Below are 25,904 nucleotides of genomic sequence, written 5' to 3'. Positions count from 1 at the left end.
GGAAACAGCGGGGCACCTCGGGGACATCCTGTGAGCGTTTGGGGGATTTGGGATCATTGGGGATTCCTGATGGGGTCATTGGGATCATTGGGACAGGGACGGCAGCTGGGGCACCTCGGGGACATCCTGTGAGTGTTTGGGGATTTGGGGATTCCTTATGGGGTCACTGGGATCATTGAGAGTTCCTGATGGGATCATTGGGATCATTGGGAATTGGGAATTCCTGATGGGATCACTGGGAATTCCTGATGGGATCGTTGGGATCACTGGGAATTCCTGATGGGATCATTGGGGTCATTGGGATGGGCGCCTCGGGGACATCCTGTGAGCGTTTGGGGGATTTGGGAGTTCCTGGTGGGATTTGGGAATTGCCCACGGGATTCAGGGCTGGAATGGGAATTTTGGGATTGGGAATGGGAGTTTTGGAATTGGGAACGGGAATTTGGGCTTGGGAGTGGGAGAATCCAAAGAATTCCTTTTCCCGCAGCTCCAAGTACGAGGAGGAGCGGAGGTGAGCGCATCCAGTGGGGAAAAAACCCGGGAATTTGGGACATTCCCGATTTTCCCTGTGGAATCTCTTTCCCCCTTTTTCCCTTCCCTCCTTTCCCTGGAATTCCCGGTTTTCCCTGGGGATCCCGGGCATTGTGCCGGTGCCACCCTCTGGAATTCTCTCTGCCAGCTCTCCCATGGCCTTCGCCCTCAGCACCTTCATGGCCCACGCCGGGATCCGGCCCCGGGAACCCCGGGAATTCCGGGAATTCCGGGAATCCCGCAGTGCCGGCGCCCCCGAGAAGCTCCCGGACAAGGACAAGTGGCTGCCCTTCTTCCCCAAGGCCAAAAAGGTGGGAACGGCCCCGAATTCCCGGGAATTCCCGGGAGCAGCTCCGGGAGGGGATCCCAGGGCTCCAGCCCGGCGCTCTCGGGGGCAATCCCGGGAATTTTCGCCCAAACCCCGGGAATTTCAGACCTGAACTCCGGGGTCTTTGGGCCCAAATCCTGGGATTTGGGGTTGAGGATGGAATTCGGGGTTGAGGATGGGAAATTCGGGATTTGGGATGGGAAATTCAGGGTTTGGGATGGGAATTCGGGATTTGGGATGGCAATTTGGGATGGGAGTTTGGGATTTGGGATAGGAGTTTGGGATTTGGGATGGGGATTTAGGGGTTTGGGATGGGAATTGGGGATTTGGGATGGCAATTTGGGATGGGAGTTTGGGATTTGGGATGGGAATTCGGGATTTGAGATGGGAATTCAGGGTTTGGGATGGGAATTCAGGGGTTTGGGATGGGAATTCGGGGTTTGGGATGGGAATTCGGGATTTGGGATGGGAATTCAGGGTTTGGGATGGGAGTTTGGGGTTTGGGATGGGAATTTGGGATGGGAGTTTGGGATTTGGGATGGGAATTTGGGATTTGAGATGGGAATTCAGGGTTTGGGATGGGAATTCGGGATTTGGGATGGGGATTTGGGATTTGGGATGGGAGTTTGGGGTTTGGGATGGGAGTTTGGGGTTTGAGATGGGGTTTGGGATGGGGTGGGGTTTGGGATGGGGTTTGGGGTTTGGGATGGGGATGATGGGAGTTTGGGGTTTGGGATGGGAGTTTGGGATTTGGGATGGGATTTGGGGTTTGGGATGGGAGTTTGGGATTTGGGATGGGAGTTTGGGGTTTGGGATGGGAGTTTGGGGTTTGGGATGGGGATTTGGGATTTGGGATGGGGATTTGGGATTTGGGATGGGAATTCGGGGTTTGGGATGGGAGTTTGGGTTTGGGATGGGAGTTTGGGTTTGGGATGGGAGTTTGGGATTTGGGATGGGAATTCGGGGTTTGGGATGGGGATTTGGGGTTTGGGCCGGGGAATTCCCGGGATTCCGAGCGATTCCAGGATTTTTTCCCAACAGAGCAGCAGCTCCAGGAAGGAGAAGGAGCAGAGGCAGAACCCGATCCTGAAATACATCGGGAAACCGCGGAGCTCCTCCCAGAGCAGTGAGTGAGCCCGGAACACCCGGAAATCCCCGGAAAATCCGGGAAAATCCGGGGAAATCGGGAAAATCCAGGGAAATCCGGGAATGGCCCGGCCCCGGCACGCCTGGGATCTCCTGGGATCTCCTGGGAATTTCCTGGGGATTTATTGGGATTTTCCTGGGAATTTATTGGGATTTTACAGAGGTTTTCTTGAGATTTTTTCTGGAATTTTCCAGGGATTTTCCTGGCATTTTCCTTGGGATTTTCTTGGGAATATCCCAGGGTATTCTCGGGACTCTCCTAGGATTCTCCAGAGGTTTTCCTGGGGTTTTCCCTGGAATTTCCCAAATTCCCCTGGAATTCCCAGGTCCCGGCCTCATTCCCGCATCCCCATCCCGTTTTTTTCCGTTCTCATCCCATCAGCGTTCCCGAATTCCCGGTTTTCCCCCGGGAGTTTGGGAATTTTGACACCTCCTCTTTGTTTTCCAGCATTTCATGTCCCCCTGTCCCCCGCTGAAGGTAAAAATTCCCAATTTTTTGTTGCTTTTCCTTCATTTTTCTGTCATTTTTTCCCCTTGGTTTTGGGGTTTATTCCCATTTTTTCTTCCCTGACGAAATTCCTGGGAACTCTGGGATTTGGGGGCGTTGGGACTCGGGATTTAGGAGCAGGGTTTGGGATTTAGGAATTTGGGGATTTAGGAGGGAAATTGGGGGTTTAGGATTTAGGCTGGGAATTACAGGATTTAGGATGAGAAATTTAGGATCAGAAATTTGGGATTTAGGATCGGGAATTTGGGATAGAGAATTGGAAATTTGGAATTGGGATGGGAATATAAGATGGGAAATTTGGGATTTAGGATTGGGAATTTTGGGAATTTGGTATGGAAATTTTGGGATTTAGGATGGGAAATTCAGGATTTAGGATCACAAATTTGGGATTCAGGCTGGGAATTTTGGGATTTGGGATGGGAAATTCAGGATTCAGGTGGGGAACTTTGGGATTTAGGATCAGGAATTGGGGATTCAGGTGGGGAATTTTGGGATTTAGGGTCAGGAGTTGGGGATTCAGGCGGGGAATTTTGGGATTTTAGGATCAGGAGTTGGGGATTCAGGCAGGGAGTTTTGGGATTTGGGGTCAGGAATTGGGGATTCAGGCAGGGAGATTTGGGATTTTAGGATCAGGAGTTGGGGATTCAGGCGGGGAGTTTTGGGATTTGGGGTCAGGAGTTGGGGATTCAGGCGGGGAGTTTTGGGATTTGGGGTCAGGAGTTGGGGATTCAGGCCGGGAATTGGTTTGGGGTCCGGGTTGGCAGCCGGGTTGGGATTGGCTTTTCCCAGCAGTGAAGCCGGGCAACGTGCGCACCATGATCCAGCACTTTGAGAACAGCCACGGCGAGCCCCCGGAGCCGAGCGCGCAGCGCCTGAGCACCGGCAGCATCCCGAGGAGCTGCTGGAGCCCGACAGGTGCGGCCGGAGCCCCGGGCACTGCCCCGGATCCCGGGCACTGCCCCGAATCCCGGGCACTGCCCCAAACCATCCCGGGCACTGCCCCGAATCCTGGGCACTGCCCCAAACCATCCCGGGCACTGCCCCGAATCCTGGGCACTGCCCCAAACCCCGGGCACTGCCCCGAATCCCGGGCACTGCCCCAAACCCCGGGCACTGCCCCGAATCCTGGGCACTGCCCCGAATCCTGGGTACTGCCCCAGATCCCGGGCACTGCCCCAAACCATCCCAGGCATTGCCCCAAATCATCCCGGGCACTGCCCCAAACCCCGGGCACTGCCCCAAACCATCCCGGGCACTGCCCCAAATCATCCCGGGCACTGCCCCAAACCCCGGGCACTGCCCCGAATCCTGGGCACTGCCCCAAACCCCGGGCACTGCCCCAAATCCTGGGCACTGCCCCGAATCCTGGGCACTGCCCCAAACCCTCCTGGGCACTGCCCCGAATCCTGGGCACTGCCCCAAACCCTCCTGGGCACTGCCCCAAACCATCCCGGGCACTGCCCCAAACCCCGGGCACTGCCCCAAACTGTCCTGAGCACTGCCCCAAACCATCCCGGGCACTGCCCCAAACCATCCCAGGCACTGCCCCAAACCATCCCGGGCACTGCCCCAAATCATCCGGGGCACTGCCCCAAACCCCGGGCACTGCCCCAGATCCTGGGCACTGCCCCAAACCATCCTGGGCACTGCCCCAAAATCGGGGGCTTTGCACCCAAACCCCAGGATTTCTCCCCTGAGTCCTGGCATTTTTGCTGTGATTCCCAGGGATTTTTTTCTGGAATTCCCAGGCTTTTTGGCATGAATCCTAGTGATTTTTTTGCCGCAAATCCCAAGATTTTGGCTGGAATTCCCAGGGATTTTTTGCTGCAAATCCTGGGATTTTTTGCCGAAAATCGCAGGATTTTTTTGCCAGAATTCCCATTTTCTCCCCGAATTTTCCCCATTTCCAGCAGTTCCCGGTGCGAGGTGCGCCTGATTTCTCCGGTGAATCCCGGGATTTTTTTGCCGTAAATCCCAGGATTTTTTGCCCTGAATCCCAGGATTTTTTTACCAGAATTCCCATTTTTTTGCCCCATTTGCAGCGGTTCCGGTGCGCGGGTCCTGGGCGCTGGGTCGCTGAAGGGCCGGGAGACGCGGCGGCGCCAAGGCGCCCGGGCGTGCCGCGCCGCTAAAGCGCGTGGACATGGACACGACGGGCAGCATGGACACGGCCCGGCTGCACTCGGCCTCCTCCTCCGCGTCCAGCCTCTCCAACAGGTGGGAAACCCCGGGATTCCCGGGCGCCGGCCCCGCGTGTGGGGTAACGGGGGTCTGGGAACAAAATATGGGCAGGTGGGAGCGTTGGGTTCAAGGGAATTTGGGATTTTGGGGTTTTTTTGGGAGTTCTCGCACCTCCAGCCTCTCCAACAGGTGGGAAACCCGGGATTCCGGGATTCTGGAGGATTTGGGGTAACGGAGGTGTTGGAACAAAATCTGGGAAGGTGGGAGCGTTGGGATTGGGGAATGGGATTTTGGGGTTTTTTTGGGAGTTCTCGCACCTCCAGCCTCTCCAACAGGTGGGAAATCTGGGAATTCCCAGAATTCTGGAGGATTTGGGGTAACGGGGATGTTGGAACAAAATCTGGGCAGGTGGGAGCGTTGGGATCAGAGGAATTTGGGATTTGGGGGTTGTTTTTGGGGAATTTTCACGCCTCTAGCCTGTCCAACAGGTGGGAAATCTGGGAATTCCCAGAATTCTGGAGGATTTGGGGTAACGGAGGTGTTGGAACAAAATCTGGGAAGGTGGGAGCGTTGGGATTGGGGGAATTTGGGATTTTGGGGTTTTTTTGGGAGTTCTCGCACCTCCAGCCTCTCCAACAGGTGGGAAATCCCGGAATTCCCAGAATTCTGGAGGATTTGGGGTAACGGAGGTGTTGGAACAAAATCTGGGAAGGTGGGAGCGTTGGGTTTGTGGGAATTTGGGATTTTGGGGTTTTTTGGGAGTTCTCGCACCTCCAGCCTCTCCAACAGGTGGGAAATCCCGGAATTCCCAGAATTCTGGAGGATTTGGGGTAACGGAGGTGTTGGAACAAAATCTGGGAAGGTGGAAGTGTTGGGTTCAAGGGAATTTGGGATTTTGGGGTTTTTTTGGGAGTTCTCACACCTCCAGCCTCTCCAACAGGTGCCAAATCTGGGAATTCCCAGAATTCTGGAGGATTTGGGGTAACGGAGGTGTTGGAACAAAATATGGGGAAGGTGGGAGCGTTGGGATCAGGGGAATTTGGGATTTTGGGGTTTTTTTGGGAAAGGCTTTGCACCTCCAGCCTCTCCAACAGGTGGGAATTCCTGGGAATCCATGGGATTCCAGAGGGCCCAGCCCCAGATTTTGGAATTTGGGATGGAAGTCTGGGAGAGGAGGGGAAATTGGGACCGGGGGAAGTTTGGGATTTGGGGTTTTTGGGAATGGGATTTAGGGGGTGGGAGGGAGGGAGGGGTTTTTATTCCTTCAGGTCTCAAATTCCTGCAGAATCCGTGGGAGAATCCATGGAAAAATCCATGGAATTAACGGGGTTTGGGGTTGAATCCCTGGATTTTGAGGCTGAGCTCGTCAGGATCGGGGAAAAGCTGGGATTTGGGGACACCCGGGGGATTTTTCCTTCTTTTCCCAGATCCCTGGAAAACCCCACCCCCCCCTACACGCCAAAGATGGGGCGCAGGTGAGTGACCCCCCCGCAATTCCCATCCCCACTTTGCCCATTTTTCCCTTTTTTTTTCCCATTTTTCCCTCATTCTTTCCCCATTTTTCCCTCTTGTTTCCCATTTCCTTCCCCAATTTTTCCCCAATTTCTCCCAAAATTTCCCCCATTTTTCCCCATTCCCTCCCCTTTCCCCCCCAATTTCCCCCCCAAACTTCCCCAATTTTTCCCCGTTTTTTCCCTTCTTTCCCCATCCCCCGCCCTTTTTGCCCCCAATTCCCCCCAGTTTCCCCCTGAAATTTCCCCAGAACTTCCCCCAATTTTCCCCGTTTTTCCCCCAAATTTCCCCCCAATTCCCTCCCCCCAAATTTTCCCCAATTTCCCCCCAATTTCCCCCCCAAATTTTCCCCAATTTTCCCCAATTCCCCCCCCAAATTTTCCCCAAATTTCCCCCCAATTTCCCCCCAAATTTTCCCCAATTTTCCCCAATTTTTCCCCATAATTTCCCCAATTTCCCCCCAAATTTTCCCCAATTTCCCCCATAATTTTTCCCCCAATTTCCCCATAATTTCCCCAATTTCCCCCAATTTTCCCCAATTCCCCAAACCCCCCCCCCCAAATTTTCCCCAATTTTCCCCCAATTTTCCCCATAATTTCCCCCAATTTCCCCCCCCAAATTTCCCCCAATTTCCCCCATAATTTCCCCCAATTTCCCCCCCCCAAATTTTCCCCTAATTTCCCCCAATTTCCCCCCCAAATTTTCCCCAATTTTCCCCCAATTTCCCCCCCAAATTTTCCCCAATTTTCCCCCAATTTCCCCCCTAATTTTCCCCAATTTCCCCCCCAAATTTTCCCCAATTTCCCCCAAATTTTCCCCAATTTCCCCCATAATTTCCCCCCCAAATTTTCCCCAATTTCCCCCATTTGATTTCCCCCAAATTTCCCCCCCAAATTTTCCCCAATTTCCCCCCCAATTCCCCCCAAATTTTCCCCCAATTTTCCCCCAATTTCCCCCCAATTTCCCCCCAATTTTCCCCCAATTCCCCCCATAATTTCCCCCAATTTCCCCCCCAAATTTCCCCCAATTTCCCCCATAATTTCCCCAAATTTTCCCCACTTCCCCCAATTTCCCCATAATTTTCCCCAATTTCCCCCCCCAAATTTTCCCCCAATTTTCCCCAATTCCCCCCAAATTTTCCCCAATTTTCCCCAATTTCCCCCCAAATTTTCCCTAATTTTCCCCCAATTTCCCCATAATTTTCCCCAATTTCCCCCCAAATTTTCCCCAATTTCCCCCATACTTTCCCCCAATTTCCCCCCCAAATTTCCCCCCAATTTTCCCCCCAATTTCCCCCCAAATTTTCCCCAATTTTCCCCCAATTTCCCCCCATAATTTTCCCCACTTGCCCCCCAAATTTTCCCCCAATTTCCCCAAATTTTCCCAATTTCCCCATAATTTCCCCATAATTTCCCCCCAAGTGCCCCCAATTTTTGCACCACACGAGCTGCCCCAGCCCCCAAATTTTCCCCACTGTTCCCCCCCCCCAAATTGCCCCCAATTTCCCCATAATTTCCCCAATTTCCATGATTTCCCCAAGTTTCGCCATACAGGTACCGCCATAATTTCCCCATTTCAGGAGCATGGATTCTCCCAGCCTGGGCCTGCGGGACAGGGGGACAATGCGGACTTGCGTGACCGCACGTGCTGGAGGACTAGGACAAGCGGACAATGCGGGACCGCAGGGACAGGGGACAATGTGGGCATGCGCGGCAGCCCGAGCCACGCGGGGACAGGGCGGGCAATGTGGGGCAGCAGAAGCTGCCACAGTGCGGACCCAGAGCTGGCAGCGGGACACGTGGGACATGTGGGGACAGTGGCGGGAGCTGCTGGGCAGCCTGGGACAGTGTGGGGAAGGTGGGGATCGGGACAGGAGGACATCAGCGGGACAGTGCGGGGGGACAGTGGTGGGGGACAATGCTTGCGGGGACAGTGCGGGGACAGTGCGGGGACAGTGCGGGGACAATGCGGGGACAGTGCGGGACAATGCGGGGACAATTGGGGACAGTGCGGAATGCGGGGACAATCTATGGGGACAGGGACAGTGCGGAATGCGGGACAGGGGACGGGCGACAACGCGGGACAATCAATGCTTGGGGGGGACAATGCGGGACAATGCTTGGGACAGGGACAGTCGCGGGACAGTGCCGGGACAGACTGGGACGCTGGGACAGTGTGGGGACAGTGCGGGACAATGCGGGGATAACGGGGACAGGACGTGCGGGGACAGTGCGGGACAATGCGGGACAATGCTGGGACGGGGACAATGGGGAAGTGGGGACAATGCGGGGACAGTGCGGGGACAGTGCGGTGGGGACAGTAAAGGGGGACAGTGCGGGGACAGTGTGGGAATGTGGGAATGTGGGAATGTGGGAATGTGGGAACTCGGGAATGCGGGAATGTGGGAATGCGGGACGGGGTACTTCGGGGGGGCATTCTGGGGCCGGGACAGTGGTACCTTGCTGGGCCTGGGGACAGGGACATCTGGATTGGGGTCAGTGCGGGACGGTGTTCCTGGACCGGCTGGGTTTGGGGGCTCATTCAGTGGGACATTTGGGGTCTCACTCCGGCGACAGTGCGGGGGTCACTCCTGGGATTTGGGGGGGTCACTCCCAGCGCGTTTCAGGATGGGAATGGGGATCATTGCTGGGATTTGGGAATGCAATGTTGCCAGTTCCGTGCTGGGTGTGGGGTGTGCTGGGAGGGAATGTGGGGATATGAGGGAAGCGCATTGTGGGTATGCGGGGGCACTTTTGGGGGCTGCTGGGGCCTGGGGCTCATTCCCTGTTCCTTCCTGGGGTCTGGGGCTCAATCCGTGTTCCCCTGTGTGCCTGGGCTGTCCCCAGAGCTGTCCTGGGGCCTGGGGCCCATTGCTCTGTTCCTACTGTCTGGGGCCCATTCCTGGGATTTGGGCCCTCCCTGTGCTGTCCCCGAGCTGGTTTGGGGGCTGATTCTGTCATTTGAGGTGTCCCCCGCAATGCGTGTCCCCAATGTGTTCGCGGGCTCACCCCCAGCGCTTTTCGTCACTGAGCTGTCCCTGGGATTTAGTGGGCTCTGTCCCTGCTGGGTCCCCGGTGTCACCCGGAATGTAGGGGCTAATGTGTCCCGCTATGTCCCCGGCATTTGGGGCTGGGTTTGGGGTGCTGGGGCTGGTTCTGGGTGTCTGCTCCCCCCCAATGTGTCCCCAATGTGTCCCCAATGTCCCCCAGAGCTGTTTGTCACTGAGCTGTCCCACCTGTGGGTGCTGTCCCTGTGTCCCCAGTGTCCCCAATGTGTCCCCAATGTGTCCCCAATGTCCCCCCAGAGCTGTTTGTCACCGAGCTGTCCCACCTGCGCATCCTGCGTGTTCTGGATTTGCTTTTCTTCCAACGCCTGCGCCGGGAGCAGCTCCTGAGCCGGGAGGAGCTGGGGCTGCTCTTCCCCAACCTGCCCGACCTCATCGACGTGCACAGTGAGAGAAACCCCAAAACACTGAAATCCCAAATGCCCGAAATCCCAAATCCCCTGAAATCCTGAAATCCCAAATCCCCAAAATCCTGAAATCTCAAATCCCCAAAAATCCTGAAATTCCAAATCCCCAAAATCCTGAAATCCCCGAAATCCTGAAATCCCAAATCCCCAAAATCCTGAAATCTCAAATCCCCAAAATCCTGAAATCCCAAATCTCCAAAATCCTGAAATCCCAAATCCCCAAAATCCCAAATCCCCAAAATCCTGAAATCCCAATTTTGCCTCCCTTTTTTCCCTTTTCCCCCTTTCCCCCCTTCTTTTTCCCCTCCCTTTTCCCATTCCTTTCCCTCTTTTTTCTCCCTTTTCTCCTTTTTCCCCTTTTTCTCCTTTTTCCCCTTTTTCCCCTTTCCCCCTTTTCCCCCCCTTTCTTTCCCCCTTTTTCCCCCTTTCCCCCTTTCCCCTTTCCCCCGTTCCCCCCTTTCCCCCTGTTTCCCCTTTTCCCATTTGCCCCCCGTTTCCCCATTTCCCCCCTTTTCCCCTTTTCCCCTTTCCCCTTTCCCCCCATTTCCCCCTTTTCCCCATTTCCCCTTTTCCCCATTTCCCCCATTTCCCCTTTTCCCCATTTCCCCCCTTTTTCCCCCCTTTTCCCCCCTTTTCCCCCCTTTTCCCCATTTCCCCTTTTCCCCATTTCCCCCGTTTCCCCATTTCCTCTTTTCCCCATTTCCCCTCCCTTTTCCCCCCATTTCCCCCGTTTCCCCGTTTCCCCCATTTCCCTCTTTTTCCCTCCCCATTTCCCCCATTTCCCCCCATTTCCCCTTTTCCCCATTTCCCCTTTTTCCCCATTTCCCCTTTTCCCCCATTTCCCCCCCCTTTTTCCCCCTTTTCCCCTTTCCCCATTTCCCCCCTTTTTTCCCCTTTTTCCCCCTTTTTCCCCCATTTCCCCCTTTTTCCCCATTTCCCCATTTCCCCATTTCCCCCCTTTCCCCCCCTTTCCCCATTTCCCCATTTCCCCTTTTCCCCATTTCCCCCCTTTTCCCCCATTTCCCCGTTTCCCCATTTCCCCATTTCCCCCTCTCCCTTTCCCCATTTCCCATTTCTTTATTTCCCCATTTCCCCTTTTCCCCATTTCCCCCTTTTCCCTTTCCCCTTTTTCCCCCCCATTTCCCCCCTTTCTTTCCCCTTTCCCCGTCCCCTTCCCGCGTTCCCAGGCTCCCTGTGGGAATCCATGCGGCGGCTGCGGGAGGAGCAGGGTCCCATCATCGGCGACATCGGGGACCTGATGCTGGCCCGGGTAGGACAGAGCCGAGCCTTGCCGGCCCGCGGGGGTGCCGGGGGTGCCGGCGCGCCCATCCCGGTGTTCCGTTCCATTCCGTGCCGTGCCGTTGCAGTTCGAGGGGGCTGCCAAGGAGGAGTTCCAGCGCGTGGCCGCCGCCTTCTGCTCCTCGCAGTCCATCGCGCTCGAGCTGATCCGCACCAAGCAGCGCAAGGAGAGCCGCTTCCAGCTCTTCATGCAGGTCTGGGATGGCAATTCCTGACATTCCCACCTTTTGTACCTTCATTTCCACCCCTGTTCCCGCTTCCAGCTCTTCATACAGATTTGGGACAGGGAATTCCTGCTTTTTTTACCTTTTTCCCACCTTTTGTACCTTCATTTCCACCCCTGTTCCCGCTTCCAGCTCTTCATACAGATTTGGGACAGGGAATTCCTGCTTTTTTTACCTTTTTCCCACCTTTTGTACCTTCATTTCCACTTTTGTTCCTCACTCCCAGCTCTTCATGCAGGTCTGGGGCCTTCCAGAGGGAATTCCTGCCTTTTTTACCTTTATTTCCCCCTTTTTTACCTTTTTCCCACGTTTTGTACCTTTATTTCCACCTCTCCAGAGGGAATTCCTGCTTTTCCACCTTTTTTGTTTTTATTTCCACCTTTTGTTTCTCACTTCCAGCTCTTCATGCAGGTCTGGGACCCTGCCCCAGGAATTCCTGCATTTCCCACCTTTTCTACCTTTATCTCCACCTTTTATTTCCCTTTTTCCCCTGGATTTTTTCCCCTTCTTCTCTTCCCCCTTTATTTCCCCCAGCTTTCCCCGCACCGGGGTCAGGAATTTCAGGATTTGGGGAAGCAGTGGGGTCAGGAATTTCAGGATTCTGGGATTTCGGGATTTGGAGAAGCAGTGAGGTCAGGAACTTCAGGATTTTGGGATTCTGGGAACCAGAGGGGTGAGGAATTCTGTGATTTGGGGACCCAGTGGGGTCAGAAATTCCATGATTTGGGGAACCAGTGAGCTCAGGAACTCTGGAATTTGGGGAACCAAAGGGGTCAGCAACTCTGAGATCTTGGGGAACCAATGGGGTGAGGAGTTGCAGGATTTTGGGATTGGGGACCCCGAGGGGTGAGGAGCTCCCTGATTTGGGGACCCGAGGGGTGAGGAGTTTCAGGATTTTGGGATTTGGGACCCCGAGGGGTGAGGAGCTCCTGATTTGGGGACCCCGAGGGGTGAGGAGCTCCCTGATTGGGGACCCCGAGGGGTGAGGAGTTTCAGGATTTGGGGACCCCGAGGGGTGAGGAATTCCCTGATTGGGGACCCCGAGGGGTGAGGAGTTTCAGGATTTTGGGATTGGGGACCCCGAGGGGTGAGGAGTTTCAGGATTTTGGGATTGGGGACCCCGAGGGGTGAGGAGCTCCCTGATTGGGGACCCCGAGGGGTGAGGAATTCCCTGATTGGGGACCCCGAGGGTGAGGAGTTCAGATTTTGGGGACCCTGGGGGTGAGGAGTTTGGGATTTGGGGACCCGGGGGTGGGAAGGATTTGGGACCCAGGAAGTCTCTGTTTGGACCCGAGGGTGAGGAACCTGATTACCCCGAGGGGTGAGGAGTTCAGGATTTGGGGATGGGGGTGAGGAGCTCCTGATTGGGGACCCGGGGGTGAGGAGTTTCAGGATTTTGGATTTGGACGGAGGGGTGAGGAATTCTGATTTGGGACCCCGAGGGGTGAGGAGCTCCCTGATTGGGGACCCCGAGGGGTGAGGAGTTTCAGGATTTGGGGACCCCGAGGGGTGAGGAATTCCCTGATTTGGGGACCCTGAGGGGTGAGGAGTTTCAGGATTTGGGACCCCGAGGGGTGAGGAGCTCCCTGATTGGGGACCCCGAGGGGTGAGGAGTTTCAGGATTTTGGGGGGACCCCGAGGGGTGAGGAATCCCTGATTTGGGGACCCCGAGGGGTGAGGAGTTTCAGGATTTTGGGATTTGGGACCCCGAGGGGTGAGGAGTTTCAGGATTTGGGGACCCTGAGGGGTGAGGAATTCCCTGATTTGGGGACCCCGAGGGGTGAGGAGCTCAGGATTTTGGGTTGGGGACCCCGAGGGGTGAGGACCCCTGACTGGGGACCCCGAGGGGTGAGGAGTTTCAGGATTTTGGTTGGGGACCCGAGGGGTGAGGAATCCTGATTTGGGGACCCCGAGGGGTGAGGAGTTTCAGGATTTTGGGATTTGGGACCCCGAGGGGTGAGGAGCTCCCTGATTTGGGGACCCCGAGGGGTGAGGAGCTCCTCTGGACAGGGGTGAGGAGTTTCAGGATTTTGGGATTTGGGACCCCGAGGGGTGAGGAGTTTCAGGATTTGGGGACCCCGAGGGGTGAGGAATTCCCTGATTGGGGACCCCGAGGGGTGAGGAGCTCCCTGATTTGGGGACCCCGAGGGGTGAGGAGTTTCAGGATTTTGGGATTGGGGACCCCGAGGGGTGAGGAGCTCCCTGACTGGGGACCCAGAGGGGTGAGGAGTTTCAGGATTTGGGGACCCAGAGGGGTGAGGAGCTCCCTGATTGGGGACCCCGAGGGGTGAGGAGCTCCCTGATTGGGGACCCCGAGGGGTGAGGAGTTTCAGGATTTGGGACCCCGAGGGGTGAGGAATTCCCTGATTGGGGACCCCGAGGGGTGAGGAGCTCCCTGACGGGCGCTGCCGCGCAGGAGGCCGAGAGCAACCCGCAGTGCCGGCGGCTGCAGCTGAAGGACCTGCTGATCGCCGAGATGCAGCGCCTGACCAAGTACCCGCTGCTGCTGGAGAACGTCATCAAGTGCACCCCGGGTAGGGACGGCGCGCCCCGAGTGCCTGGGGCCCTTCTGCCTGGAGAAACCCCATTCCCCCTCCCTGCTTTCCCACTGTTTTACCTGGAAATCCCCCGGATTTCCCTGGATTTTCACCTTTTTTCCCAACATTTTTCCCTGGATCTTTCCATGGGTTTTTCCCTGGATTTCCCTCGTTCCCAGCTGGCTCAGTAGAGCAGGAGAAGCTGTGCCCATTCCCACCCCCACTTGCCCCTGCTAATGCCCCTTTTTCTCCTGGATTTCTCCCTGGATTTTCCCCTGGATTTCCCCCATTTTTCCCCATTTTCCGCATTCCCAGCAGGCTCAGCAGAGCAGCAGAAGCTGCTCCGTGCCTGGGAGCAGAGCCGGGACGTGCTGCGGGCAGGGGATCAGTGATCTCAATCCCTAGATTTTCCCCATGGATTTTCCCCATTTTCCGCTCGATTTCCCCCATTTTTCCCCCGGATTTTCCCCATTATCCCATGGATTTTTCCCTGGATTTTCCCCTGATTTCCCCCATTTTTCCCCTTCCCGTCAAGCAGCAGAAGTGGTGCCCAGGAGTGGGATCAATGATCTCAATCCCATTTTCCCCTGGATTTCCCCCATTTTCCGCTCAATTTATCCCATTTTTCCCCCGGATTTTCCCCGTTATCCCATGGATTTTCCCCTGGATTTCCCCCATTTTTCCCCATTCCCAGGGGGCTCGGCAGAGCAGCAAACTGCTTGAGCCCGGATTGCTGGGGGGGACAGTACTCCTGTCCCATTTTCCCCTGATTTCCATTTCCTCAATTTATCCCTTTTCCCCGGTTTTCCCCGTTATCCCATGGATTTTTCCCTGGATTTTCCCCTGGATTTCCCCCATTTTTCCCCATTCCCAGGAGGCTAGGAAGAGCAGCAGAAGCTGCTCCGTGCCCAGGAGTGGGATCCATGATCCCAATCCCATTTTCCCCTGGATTTCTCCCATTTCTCCCATTCCCAGGAGGCTCAGCAGAGCAGCAGAAGCTGCTCCGTGCCCAGGAGTGGGATCAGTGACTCTTCCCATTCCCATTTCCCCTTTTCCGCCATTTATCCCATTTTTCCCCCGGATTTTCCCCGTTATCCCATGGATTTTCCCCTGGATTTCCCCCATTTTTCCCCGTTCCCAGGGGGCTCGGCAGAGCAGCAGAAGCTGCTCCGTGCCCAGGAGTGGAATCAGTGATCTCAATCCCATTTTTCCATGGATTTTCCCCATTATCTCCTGGATTTCCCCATTCCCAGGGGGCTCGGCAGAGCAGCAGAAGCTGCTCCGTGCCCAGGAGTGGGATCCATGATCCCAATCCCATTTTCTCCTGGATTTCCCCCATTTTCCGCTCAATTTATCCCATTTTTCCCATGGATTTTCCCCTGGATTTCCCCCAATTTTCCCCGTTCCCAGGGGGCTCGGCAGAGCAGCAGAAGCTGCTGCGCGCCCGCGAGCAGAGCCGGGACGTGCTGCGGGCGGTGAACGAGGCCGTGCGCCGCGCCGAGAACCGGCAGCGCCTGCAGGAGCACCAGCGGCGCTTGGACACCTCGGCCCTGGAGAGGACCAGCAACCCGCTGGCCGCGGAATTCCGGGTAGCGCTGCCCGCCCGGCCGGGCAAACGGGAGATCCGTGCGTTTTGTGGGAATGCCCTGAGTTTCCACGGAAATCTTCGGTTTTCCTTGGGAAACTCCGTTTCTGCAGCCTGGCTTTCCGTGGGAATCCATGGGGTTTTATGGGAATACCTCGGTTTTCCATGGGAATCCCCCACTTTTCCATGGGAATCCCCCATTTTTCCATGGGAATCCCCCACTTTTCCATGGGAATCCCCATTTTTCCATGGGAATCCCCCATTTTTCCATGGGAATCCCCATTTTTCCACGGGAATCCCCCATTTTTCCATGGGAATCCCCCATTTTTCCACGGGGATCCCCCGTTTTTCCATGGAGATCCCTCCGTTTTCCTTGCAAATCCCCATTTCTGCACCCCAGCTTTCCATGAAAATCCCCATTTTTCCATGGGAAATCCCCCATTTGCCTGTGACAAACCCATGGTTTTCCTTGGAAAACACCATTGCTGCATTGTGTTCCCCATACATTTTGGGGTGTTTCCCTGGGTTTTGGGGTGTTTCCCTGGATTTTGGGGTGTTTTCCCTGCATTTTGGGGTGTTTTCCTGCATTTTGGGGTGTTTCCCTGGATTTTGGGGTGTTTCCCATGGATTTTGGGGTGTTTTCCCTGGATTTTGGGGTGTTTCCCTGGATTTTGGGGTGTTTCCCTGCATTTTGGGGTGTTTCCATGGGTTTTGGGGCGTTTCCCATGGATTTTGGGGTGTTTTCCCTGCATTTTGGGGTGTTTTCCCTGCATTTTGGGGTGTTTCCCATGGATTTTGGGGTGTTTCCCTGGATTTTGGGGCGTTTCCCTGGATTTTGGGGCATTTCCCATGGATTTTGGGGTGTTTCCCATGGGTTTTGGGGCGTTTCCCTGGATTTTGGGGTGTTTCCCATGGGTTTTGGGGCGTTTCCCTGGATTTTGGGGTGTTTCCCTGGATTTTGGGGTGTTTTCCCTGCATTTTGGGGTGTTTCCCATGGGTTTTGGGGTGTTTCCCATGGATTTTGGGGTGTTTTCCCTGCATTTTGGGGTGTTTCCCATGGATTTTGGGGTGTTTCCCATGGATTTTGGGGCATTTCCCTGGATTTTGGGGCGTTTCCCTGGATTTTGGGGCGTTTCCCTGGATTTTGGGGTGTTTCCCATGGGTTTTGGGGCGTTTCCCTGGATTTTGGGGTGTTTCCCATGGATTTTGGGGCGTTTCCCTGCATTTTGGGGTGTTTTCCCTGCATTTTGGGGCGTTTCCCTGGATTTTGGGGTGTTTTCCCTGGATTTTGGGGTGTTTTCCCTGAGTTTTGGGAGCGTTTCCCTGGATTTTGGGGTGTTTTCCCTGGATTTTGGGGTGTTTTCCCTGGATTTTGGGGCATTTCCCTGGATTTTGGGGCGTTTCCCATGGATTTTGGGGTGTTTCCCATGGGTTTTGGGGTGTTTTCCCTGCATTTTGGGGCGTTTCCCATGGATTTTGGGGTGTTTCCCTGCATTTTGGGGCGTTTCCCATGGATTTTGGGGTGTTTCCCATGGATTTTGGGGTGTTTTCCCTGCATTTTGGGGCATTTCCCTGGATTTTGGGGCGTTTCCCATGGGTTTTGGGGCGTTTCCCTGGTTTTTGGGGTGTTTTCCATGGATTTTGGGGTGTTTTCCCTGCATTTTGGGGTGTTTCCCATGGGGCATTTGGGCCGTTTCCCTGGATTTTGGGGGCGTTTCCCTGGATTTTGGGGTGTTTCCCATGGGTTTTGGGGTGTTTTCCCTGGATTTTGGGGTGTTTTCCCTGCATTTTGGGATGTTTCCCATGGGTTTTGGGGTGTTTTCCCTGCATTTTGGGGCGTTTCCCATGGATTTTGGGGCGTTTCCCATGGATTTTGGGGCGTTTCCTGGATTTTGGGGTTGATTTTGGGGCGTTTCCTGCATTTTGGGGTGTTTCCCATGGATTTTGGGGTGTTCCCCTGGATTTTGGGGTGTTTCCCTGGATTTTGGGGCGTTTCCCATTGATTTTGGGGTGTTTTCCCTGCATTTTGGGGCGTTTCCCTGGATTTTGGGGTGTTTCCCATGGGTTTTGGGGTGTTTCCCATGGGTTTTGGGTGTTTTCCCTGCATTTGGGGGTGGGGGGTTTCCATGGATTTTGGGGTGTTTCCCTGCATTTTGGGTTTCCCATGGATTTTGGGGTGTTTCCCATGGATTTTGGGGTGTTTTCCCTGCATTTTGGGGCATTTCCCTGGATTTTGGGGTGTTTCCCATGGATTTTGGGGCGTTTCCCATGGGTTTTGGGGCGTTTCCCTGGTTTTTGGGGTGTTTTCCATGGATTTTGGGGTGTTTTCCCTGCATTTTGGGGTGTTTCCCATGGATTTTGGGGCGTTTCCCTGGATTTTGGGGCGTTTCCCTGGATTTTGGGGTGTTTTCCATGGGTTTTGGGGTGTTTCCCATGGGTTTTGGGGTGTTTTCCCTGCATTTTGGGATGTTTCCCATGGGTTTTGGGGTGTTTTCCCTGCATTTTGGGGCGTTTCCCATGGATTTTGGGGCGTTTCCCATGGATTTTGGGGCGTTTCCCTGGATTTTGGGGTGTTTCCCTGGATTTTGGGGCGTTTCCCTGCATTTTGGGGTGTTTTCCATGGATTTTGGGGTGTTTCCCCTGGATTTTTGGGGTGTTTTCCCTGGATTTTGGGGTGTTTTCCTGGATTTTGGGGTGTTTCCCTGGATTTTGGGGTGTTTCCCTGCATTTTGGGGTGTTTTCCCTGCATTTTGGGGTGTTTCCCATGCATTTTGGGGTGTTTTCCCTGCATTTTGGGGCGTTTCCCTGGATTTTGGGGCGTTTCCCTGCATTTTGGGGCGTTTCCATGGATTTTGGGGCGTTTCCCTGGATTTTGGGGTGTTTCCCATGGGTTTTGGGGCATTTCCCTGGATTTTGGGGTGTTTTCCCTGGATTTTGGGGTGTTTCCCATGGGTTTTGGGATGTTTTCCCTGGATTTTGGGGTGTTTTCCCTGCATTTTGGGGTGTTTTCCCTGGATTTTGGGGTGTTTTCCCTGCATTTTGGGGCGTTTCCATGGATTTTGGGGTGTTTTCCCTGCATTTTGGGGTGTTTCCCATGGATTTTGGGGTGTTTCCCTGGATTTTGGGGTGTTTTCCCTGCATTTTGGGGTGTTTCCCTGCATTTTGGGGTGTTTTCCCTGGATTTTGGGGTGTTTCCCTGCATTTTGGGGTGTTTCCCTGGATTTTGGGGCGTTTTCCCTGGATTTTGGGGTGTTTCCCTGGATTTTGGGGTGTTTTCCATGGATTTTGGGGCGTTTCCATGGATTTTGGGGTGTTTTCCCTGGATTTTGGGGTGTTTTCCCTGGATTTTGGGGTGTTTTCCATGGGTTTTGGGGCGTTTCCCATGGGTTTTGGGGTGTTTTCCCTGGATTTTGGGGTGTTTTCCCTGCATTTTTGGGCGTTTCCCATGGATTTTGGGGTGTTTCCCATGGGTTTTGGGGTGTTTTCCATGGGTTTTGGGGTGTTTTCCATGGATTTTGGGGTGTTTCCCATGGGTTTTGGTCCCGCAGAACCTGGACCTGACCTCACACCGGATGATCCACGAGGGACCCCTGGCCTGGAGAGTGGGCAAGGACAAGAGCGTGGGTACGGACTGGGGGGGACTGGCAGGGACTGAGATCCAAAAATCCCCAAAAAAATCCCCCAAAAACTGAAAAAAAAAAATCACTAAAAAATCACAAAAAATTCCCCAACAATAAAAAAATCCCCCAAAATAAAAAAAAAAAAATCTGAAAAAAATCACTGAAAACATCACAACAATTTCCCCACAAATTAAAAAAAAATTTAAAAAATCCCCCAGAAACTGAAAAAAAAATCACTAAGAAATCACAAAAATTCCCCAAAAAAAGAAAAAAAAAATCCCCAAAAATAATAAAAAAATCCCCCAAAAACTGAAAAAAAAACCTCACTAAAAAAAAATCACCCAAAATCCCCTCAAAAAATTAAAAAGAAATCACAAAAAATAAAAAAAAAAATCACAAAAAATCACCAAAAAAAATCACTAAAAAACTCACAAAAAATCCCAAAAAAGTCACAAAAAAATTCTCAAAAAATCACAAAAAAATCCCCCCAAAATCACAAAAAATATCACAAAAAATCCCCAAAAAAATCACAAAAAATCCCCAAAAAATCACAAAAAAAATCCCCAAAAAATCACAAAAAATCCCCAAAAAAGTCACAAAAAAATCCCCAAAATATCACAAAAAATCCCCCCAAAAAATCACAAAAAATCGCCAAAAAATCACAAAAAAATCACAAAAAAATCCCCGAAAAAGTCATAAAAAATCACAAAAAATCCCCAAAAAATTCCCAAAAAAGTCACAAAAAAATCCCCAAAAAATCACAAAAAAATTCCCCCAAAATCACAAAAAAATCCCCAAAAAATCACAAAAAAATCCCAAAAAAATCACAAAAAATCCCCAAAAAAGTCACAAAAAATCCCAAAAAAATCACAAAAATTCCCCCAAAAAATCACAAAAAATCACAAAAAAATCACAAAAAATCCCCAAAAAATCACAAAAAATCACAAAAAAATCACAAAAAATCACAAAAAATCCCCAAAAAATCCCAAAAATTCCCCAAAAAATCACAAAAAAATCACAAAAAATCCCCAAAAAAGTCACAAAAAATCCCAAAAAAATCACAAAAAATTCCCAAAAAATCACAAAAAAATCCCCAAAAAATCCCAAAAAAATCACAAAAAAATCCCCAAAAAATCCCCAAAAAATCACAAAAAATCCCCAAAAAATTCACAAAAAAATCACAAAAAAATCCCCCAAAAAGTCACAAAAATCCCAAAAAAATCACAAAAATTCCCCAAAAATCACAAAAAATCCCCAAAAAATCCCAAAAAATCACAAAAAAAAAAACAAAAAATCACAAAAAATCCCCAAAAAATCACAAAAAAATCCCCCAAAAATCACAAAAAAATCCCCAAAAATCACAAAAAATCCCCAAAAATCCCCAAAAATCACAAAAAAATCCCCAAAAACCAAAAAATCCCCAAAAAATCACAAAAAAAATCCCCAAAAAATCACAAAAAATCCCCAAAAAATCCCAAAAAATCACAAAAAATCCCCAAAAAATCACAAAAATCCCCCCAAAATCACAAAAATATCCCAAAAAATCACAAAAAAATCCCCCAAATCCCCCAAAAAATCACAAAAAATCACAAAAAATCCCCAAAAAATCACAAAAAAATCCCCAAAAAAATCCCAAAAAATCACAAAAAATCACAAAAAATCCCCAAAAATCACAAAAAATCACAAAAAATCACAAAAATCCCCAAAAAATCACAAAAATCACAAAAATCACAAAAATCCCCAAAAAAAAAATCACAAAAAATCCCCCAAAAATCACAAAAAATCCCAAAAATCACAAAAAATCCCCAAAAAGTCCCAAAAATCACAAAAAAATCTCAAAAAATCCCCAAAAAATCCCAAAAAAAATCACAAAAATCCCCAAAAATCACAAAAAATCCCAAAAAATCACAAAAATCACAAAAAATCCCAAAAAATCCCAAAAAAATCCCCAAAAATCACAAAAAATATCACAAAAAATCACAAAAAATTCCCAAAAAATCACAAAAAAATCCCCAAAAAATCACAAAAAATCCCAAAAAAATCACAAAAAATCCCCACAAAAATCACAAAAAATCCCAAAAAAATCACAAAAACAAAAATCACCAAAAATCACAAAAATCCCCAAAAATCACAAAAATATCACAAAAATCACAAAAAATCCCCAAAAAATCCCAAAAAAATCCCCAAAAAATCACCAAAAAATCACAAAAAAATCCCCAAAAAAATCACAAAAAAATCCCCCAAATCCCCCAAAAATATCACAAAAAAATCACAAAAAATCCCCAAAAAATCACAAAAAAAATCCCCAAAAAATCCCAAAAAAATCCCAAAAAATCACAAAAAATCACAAAAAAATCCCCAAAAAAGTCACAAAAAATCCCAAAAAAATCACAAAAAAATCCCCCAAAAAATCACAAAAAATCCCCAAAAAAATCACAAAAAAATCCCCAAACGTCCCCGATGTCCGCGGGGTCCCGCAGATCTGCACGTGCTGCTGCTGGAGGAGCTGCTGGTGCTGCTGCAGCGGCAGGACGAGCGCTGGCTGCTCAAGTGCCACAGCAAGGGCGGCCTGGGGGCAGCCCCCGACACCAAGCAGAGCTTCAGCCCCGTGCTCAAGCTGAGCTCGCTGCTCGTGCGCTCCGTGGCCACAGGTGGGAGCAGGAACCCCGGGAATCCCGGGAGTGAAATGGGAGAAAACGGGGGGTTTTGTGTGAAAAAATGGGATTTTTGTGTGAAGAAATGGGGGTTTTGTGTAAAAAATGGGGTTTTAGGGGGGAAATGGGGCTTCAGCCCTGTCATCAGTGCTCCATGGCCGGAGGTGGGCAGGGAAAATCCCAGAACTCCGGGAATTTGGGGCAGAATTTTGAGAATTCTGCGGGGTTTTGGGGGGAAAATGGGGGTTTTGTGTGAAAAAGGAGGGGTTTGGGGGGAAAATGGGAGTTCAGGCCTGTCCTGGAGCTCAGCTCCTGCTCATCTGGTCCATGGCCACAGGTGGGATCAGGAAATCCTGGGATTCTGGGAATCTGGGGCAATTCTGGGGCTGGGAACGGGAGGAATTTTGGGAACGGGAGGAATGTTGGGAATTTTGTGTCCCCGTGCCCCAGACAAGCGCGCCCTGTTCATCATCTGCACCTCGGAGCTGGGACCCCAGATCTACGAGCTGGTGGCACTGACGTCCTCGGAGAAGAACACGTGAGGGGAAATCCTGGGATGGGCTGGAAAATTCCCTGGGAGGGACAGAAATCCTTGGAATGACCTGGAAAAGTCCCTGGGAAGGGCTGGAAAAATCCTTGGGATGGGCTGGAATTCCTCCCTGGGAGGGGGCACAGGAATCCTGGGATGAGAGGGAAAATTCCCTGGGGAAACAAAAATCCTTGGGAAGGGCTGGGAAAACCCTGGGATGGGCTGGAATTCCTCCTTCCTGGGAGGGGACAAAAATCCTTGGGATGAGCTGGAGAAGTCCCTGGGAAGGGCTGGAAAATTCCCTGGGAAGGGCTGGAATTCCTCCCTTGTGTTGGGTACAGAAATCCTTGGGATGAGAGGGGGATTGCGGGGCAGGGCTGGGGCTCCCGGCTGGAATTGCCGTGTGGAATTGCAGGTGGATGCAGCTGCTGGAGCAGGCTGTGCAAGGAGCCACCAGGAGCCTCCCGGGGCCGCCAAAGCCGGGACAGAGCGAGGGCAGCGCGAACGGAGCCGGCGGGTGGGAGCGGGCGTGGGAATGGGGATAGCGGGGATAACGGGGATAACGGGGATGGTGGGGATGAGGGGAATGGGATAATGGGAATGGTGGGGATGAGGGGATGGTGGGGATGAGGGGAATGGGATAATGGGAATGGTGGGGATGAGGGGATGGTGGGGATGGTGGGGATAGGGAATGGGATAATGGGAATGGTGGGGATGGGGGATGGTGGGGATGGTGGGGATGAGGGGATGGTGGGAATGAGGGGAATGGGATAATGGGAATGGTGGGGATGAGGGGATGGTGGGGATGAGGGGAATGGGATAATGGGAATGGTGGGAAATGAGGGGAATGGGATAATGGGAATGGTGGGGATGGTGGGAATGAGGGAAATGGGATAATGGGAATGGTGGGGATGAGGGGATGGTGGGGATGAGGGGAATTGAGGGGATGAGGGAAATGAGGGGAATGGGATAATGGGAATGGTGGGGATGGTGGGGATGGTGGGGATGAGGGGAATGGGATAATGGGAATTGTGGGAATGAGGGGAATGGGATAATGGGAATGGTGGGGATGAGGGGAATGGGATAATGGGAATGGTGGGGATGGTGGGGATGGTGGGGATGAGGGGAATGGGATAATGGGAATTGTGGGAATGAGGGGAATGGGATAATGGGAATGGTGGGAATGAGGGGATGGTGGGAATGGTGGGGATGAGGGGAATGGGATAATGGGAATGAGGGGATGGTGGGGATGGTGGGGATGGGCTAATGGGAATGATGGAAATGTTGGAATAGTGGGAATGGCGGGATAACGGGAATGATGGGACTGATGGGATAGTGGGAATGGGGTAACGGGAATAATGGGAATGGAGTGATGGGAATGATGGGGATAACAGGAAGGATGGGAATGGGAATAATGGGGATAATGGGGATAATGGGAGTGGGGATGGGAATGAGAATGGGACAGAGCTCAGGAGGTTCCTGGTGTCCCCAGAGGGTCCCTGGGACGGGGACTCGGGGCTGGCTGTCCCTGTCCCTCTGTCCCTGTCCCTCTGTCCCTGTCCCGTTCCCATTCCCGTTCCCGTTCCCAGCCTGCTGCTGCCGGACCCCGCCGTGTCCCCGGAGCTGGCCCGAGACACCGAGCCCGAGGATTGCTGCTCAGGTACTGCTGGGGCTGTCCCTGCTGTCCCTGTCACCTCCTGTCCCTGTCCCTGTCCGTGTCCCCCAGCCGGCACTGACCCCTGTCCCTGTCCCAGACACCGAGCCCGAGGATTGCTGCTCAGGTACTGCTGGGGCTGTCCCTGCTGTCCTTGTCACCTCCTGTGCCCTCCCTGTCCCCTGTCCCTGCTGTCACGGTGTCCCCAGTGTGTCCCTGTCCCCCAGTCGGCACTGACCCCTGTCCCTGTCCCTGTCCCTGTCCCTGTCCCTGCTGTCCCTGTCCCTGTCCCAGCCGGCACTGACCCCTGTCCCTGTCCCTGTCCCTGTCCCAGCCGGCAGTGACCCCTGTCCCTGTCCCTGCTGTCCCTGTCCGTGTCCCCCAGCCCGCACTGACCCCCTGTCCCTGCTGTCCCTGTCCGTGTCCCCCCGCCGGCACTGACCCCTGTCCGTGTCCCCCAGCCGGCACTGACCCCTGTCCGTGTCCCCCAGGCCGCAGTGACCCCGAGCCCTCGGGCCGGGCCCGGCCGCTGCAGGAGCTGCTGGAGGAGCCGCGAGGGGCCGGGGCTGGGGACCCTGACCTGGGGGACCCCGACCCTGACCCCGGGGACCCCGACCCCGGCCCGGGGGGTCCCAGCCCCGGCCCGGGAACCCCCAAATCCCCGGGGAGCGCCGGAGTGGCCGAGGCAGCGCTGGAGGACGGTGAGAAATCCCAAAACCCCAAATTGCCCCAACTGTCATTCCTCATTCCCTGGGGAAAATCCCGAATTCCCAACTGTCCTTCCTCCATTGGGAAACCCCAAATTCCCAACTTCCCCTCCAGGAAAACCCAGACCCACTGTCCCTCCTGGGAAACCCCAAACTCCCCAACTGTCCTTCCTCCATTGGGAAACCCCAAATTCCCAACTGTCCTTTCTCCATTTCCAGGGAAAATCCCAGATTCCCAACTGTCCTTCCTCCATTGGGAAACCCCAAACTCCCAACTGTCCTCCTCCATCCCTTTAGGAAAATCCCAAACTCCCCAGCTGTCCTTCCTCTGTTCCCTGGGAAATCCCAAATCCCCCTTTTTCCTCTCTCTCTTCCCCATCCAAGGACATTTTCCCTTCTTTTGGGAAAACCCCAAATCCCGTTTTTCCCTCCCCGCTCCCAGTGGAGACCCTGCGGCTCCTGATTGTCCGGAGGCTCCGGCCGGGCCGGGATCCCGACCCCGAGGATGGACAGAGCCCCGCGGCCGGAGCGGCCGGAGCGGCCGGACAGGGCAGTGACCCCCGGGGCTCCGGCCAGGACTCGGCCACGTCCGGCCGGGAATTCCCGATGTCCAGCCAGGATTCTGGGATGTCCAGCTGGGAGTTCCCCACGTCCAGCCAGGACTCAGCCACGTCCGGCCGGGAATTCCTGGGGTCCAGCCAGGATTCCGGGATGTCCGGCCAGGAATTCCCAATGTCCGGCCAGGAATTCCCAATGTCCGGCCAGGAATTCCCAGTGTCCAGCCAGGAATTCCCAATGTCCAGCCAGGAATTCCCAGTGTCCGGCCAGGATTTGGCCACGTCCGGCTGGGAATTCCCAGTGTCCGGCCAGGAGGGGCCGGAGCCAAACGGGATCCGAATCAACCGGAAAGGTAAAGGGGGATCTGGGGGGACTGGGGCAGGGATTTGGGGAGATTTGGGGCAGGAATTTGGGGTGAGAACTGGGGGGAATTTGGGGGGGATTGGGGCATGAATTGGGGCAGGAATTTGGGGGGATTTAGGGATGATTTGGGGCAGGAATTCAGGGGGATTTGGGGTGGATTTAGGGTGGGAATTGGGGTAGAATTGAGAGAATTTTGGGAGATTTGGGGTGGGATTTGTGGGGGAATCAATGGGAATTCCCTGCAGGGATTTGGGGCCTTGTTCCAGGATTTGGGGTCTCGCTCCCTGTGCCTCTCTGGGATTTGGGGTCTCATTCCCTGCTCCTTTTTGGGATTTGGGGTCTCATTCCCAGCCCTTTTCCCAGATTTGGGGTCTCATTCCCTGGGTGCCGATTTCGGGTTTGTGATTTTGGGTTCTGGGTTTTGGTGCTGATTTTGGGTTCTGATTTCAGGGAGTTCATTGGGGGGTCTGATTTTGGGGTGCTGATTTCGGGATTTT

General features: G+C 53.1%; 1 protein-coding gene and 1 long non-coding RNA gene across 2 annotated transcripts in view; both read left to right on the top strand.

Moving 5' to 3' along the window:
• Positions 1 to 25,904, top strand: part of ARHGEF11 (Rho guanine nucleotide exchange factor 11) — a 52,387-nt gene that overhangs the window by 23,020 nt on the left and 3,463 nt on the right. Inside the window, 17 exon segments of the mRNA XM_030965104.1 lie at positions 488 to 511; positions 680 to 842; positions 1,901 to 1,985; positions 2,454 to 2,483; positions 3,303 to 3,428; positions 9,511 to 9,657; positions 10,865 to 10,947; positions 11,045 to 11,170; positions 13,617 to 13,734; positions 15,148 to 15,326; positions 18,871 to 18,946; positions 21,423 to 21,593; positions 22,047 to 22,134; positions 22,541 to 22,642; positions 23,715 to 23,785; positions 24,271 to 24,480; positions 24,929 to 25,396. Of these exon segments, the coding sequence (XP_030820964.1) occupies positions 488 to 511; positions 680 to 842; positions 1,901 to 1,985; positions 2,454 to 2,483; positions 3,303 to 3,428; positions 9,511 to 9,657; positions 10,865 to 10,947; positions 11,045 to 11,170; positions 13,617 to 13,734; positions 15,148 to 15,326; positions 18,871 to 18,946; positions 21,423 to 21,593; positions 22,047 to 22,134; positions 22,541 to 22,642; positions 23,715 to 23,785; positions 24,271 to 24,480; positions 24,929 to 25,396 (2,267 nt within the window).
• Positions 4,631 to 7,820, top strand: LOC115913337. The gene is made up of 3 exons (XR_004061383.1): positions 4,631 to 4,730; positions 6,122 to 6,169; positions 7,786 to 7,820. It is a non-coding gene; the product is annotated as an uncharacterized LOC115913337 (long non-coding RNA).

The sequence above is a fragment of the Camarhynchus parvulus genome, chromosome 25, assembly GCF_901933205.1.
Source record: "Camarhynchus parvulus chromosome 25, STF_HiC, whole genome shotgun sequence".
NCBI classification, from domain to species: domain Eukaryota; kingdom Metazoa; phylum Chordata; class Aves; order Passeriformes; family Thraupidae; genus Camarhynchus; species Camarhynchus parvulus.
The sequence above is the reverse complement of the archived record's forward strand: the minus strand, read 5'-3'. Positions and strand labels throughout refer to the sequence as shown.